Source organism: Sitodiplosis mosellana, unplaced genomic scaffold, assembly GCF_009176505.1.
Source record: "Sitodiplosis mosellana isolate CC-2019 unplaced genomic scaffold, AAFC_SMos_1.0 Smas_scaffold_2306, whole genome shotgun sequence".
In the NCBI taxonomy this organism is placed as follows: domain Eukaryota; kingdom Metazoa; phylum Arthropoda; class Insecta; order Diptera; family Cecidomyiidae; genus Sitodiplosis; species Sitodiplosis mosellana.
Genome location: NW_022597548.1, coordinates 1 through 1934, shown reverse-complemented (window position 1 = coordinate 1934; position 1934 = coordinate 1). Strand labels below are relative to the sequence as shown.

General features: G+C 36.6%; 1 protein-coding gene across 1 annotated transcript; it reads right to left on the bottom strand.

The window, feature by feature from the left end:
• Positions 1 to 901: 901 nt before the first annotated feature.
• Positions 902 to 1685, bottom strand: LOC129571397 (transmembrane protease serine 11B-like protein; the record flags this gene model as incomplete). Its single annotated transcript, XM_055451200.1, has 3 exons — positions 902 to 1056; positions 1102 to 1422; positions 1556 to 1685. Coding segments are annotated over 3 exons (606 nt in total), but the record flags the coding sequence as incomplete, so codon positions are not given.
• Between the last annotated feature and the right edge of the window lie 249 nt (positions 1686 to 1934).

The window sequence follows — 1934 nt, the reverse complement described above, 5'->3', positions numbered from 1 at the left end:
AGGATTATGAAAATACACGAAAAACTAGTGAAGAAAGCTTATACTCGCTTTGCTGATATCTTTGAAATTGTCTTCTTGATAATGATCCGAAAAAATTTAGTTTTCATAAAAATGATTTTTATTTTGCAAAAAAATTTTATGAGCCGATCCAAGCCGTTTAAGAAGCGTATTCACTCTTGGGAACTACTTTTGTATTGGTTTTTGACGTTTCTAAATCGATTGAGACTAGCCAAATTGACGATTTGTCGGTCAAAATACAAAATCAGCGGGGTGGGTCAACTTACAAAGTGGGTCAACTTACACATACTCCCCCTACTGAAATGACGATATTGCTTGAATAAAAGTGTTCTAGAAGTAGGTTTTAGTGGATCTCAAGGATCGTTCAGAACTGCTCCCGATTCTGGAAGTTGGTTTTGGTGGATCCTCAGAATGGACCAGATCCGATTTGACAATGCCCTGGCCCATCCTGAAGATCCACTTCCAGAACCGGAAGCAGTTCTAAACGATCCTTGAGATCCACCAAAACCCACTTCCAGAACACAAGTTCAGTGTAAATGAACATTTATTTACACGAATTGATAAAAATTGATCGAATCGGACCGAACGGAAGAAATTTTCCAAAATTTATAAGAATTCATTCATTCTTTTCGTGTGAAATGCCCCTAGTTGATTTGTGATTCAGTACATTTTGAACTTTTTCTAGTACAAATGGTACTAAAATGGATTTTAGTGCCAAATATCATATTGCGGTTCTAAAAGTTAGAACCAACGTGTTTACTGTGTATGCGTCGAATATAGTATTTCTCCAAATACAAACACTTTAATATAGTGCAATAAAGAATGAAATGGGTATTCTGAAACTTTTTCAAACTAATTTACGATTCCATGAATTTTCACTCACCCTTGGATTGTTTAAAAATGTGTGATATGCCCCAACATTCATTGAAACCTCCACTATTGAGTTCAAAGCATTTGAAACAATTCCTAGATATCTACCATCTCGAGTCACGAGAGGTCCACCACTGTCACCCTGATTAAAGTTACGTCTTCCACTTTCTAAATTGAGACAAATTTGAGATTTTCCATCAAACAAGAGGTTACCCAATACGCGCGACGCAGTTTCCTCTTTACATTTTGCAAAATCCTTAACGCTTGCTGGAACATATCGTAGCTTACTGTACGCGATTTGCTTATGTTCTTCATCAAATTGTGTAAATCCTAGTACGATAACTGCTTCACCATCCAATGGTACATAGTTTTCGGGAACAAGTTCTGCTTTGCCAATTTTTGGATTTGTAAAATCCAATGGTTCTTCAAATTCAAGCACGGCGATATCGTGATGAAATACCCCTTTAGTATAGTTGGGATGGATCATGATGTCTTCTGGTTTGACGTACCTTGTAATATCATATTGGTTTGTATCTAACGAGCCAAACGATAAGACAATTCCACTTGTACGATGGGACATCCGTCGGTCAAAAACACAGTGAGCAGCTAAGAGTAAGCAAAACGTTCAATCTTCAAACTATTGATATTGAACATTCATTATGCATACCTGTTGCCACTCTACGTTCCGAAATGATTGTTGCACCGCAACCGAACTTACCAAAATAGAATAGGCCAGCTACATGATTGTAAAGTTTTATATCGCTAACCCAATCACCACCAACAACTGCCTGTACTTTCTACGGTGAAAAATTGAAGAAATTGAAAATTGAGTATATTTGACAGGGTAAGACGAATATTGTAACGTATTTCTAATGATTTGAGAAGTGATGTAGTATTGAGATGATAGAGTATTTTTGATAGATAAAATTTGACAAATTGAGATAGAAATTTCTCTAAAACAAAGGCCATGGACAATTTTGGCATAAAATTTAAAGGGCCAGCATATCCGCTAGGTATCGTTTCAGTCAGTGATTGCGATATCGCTC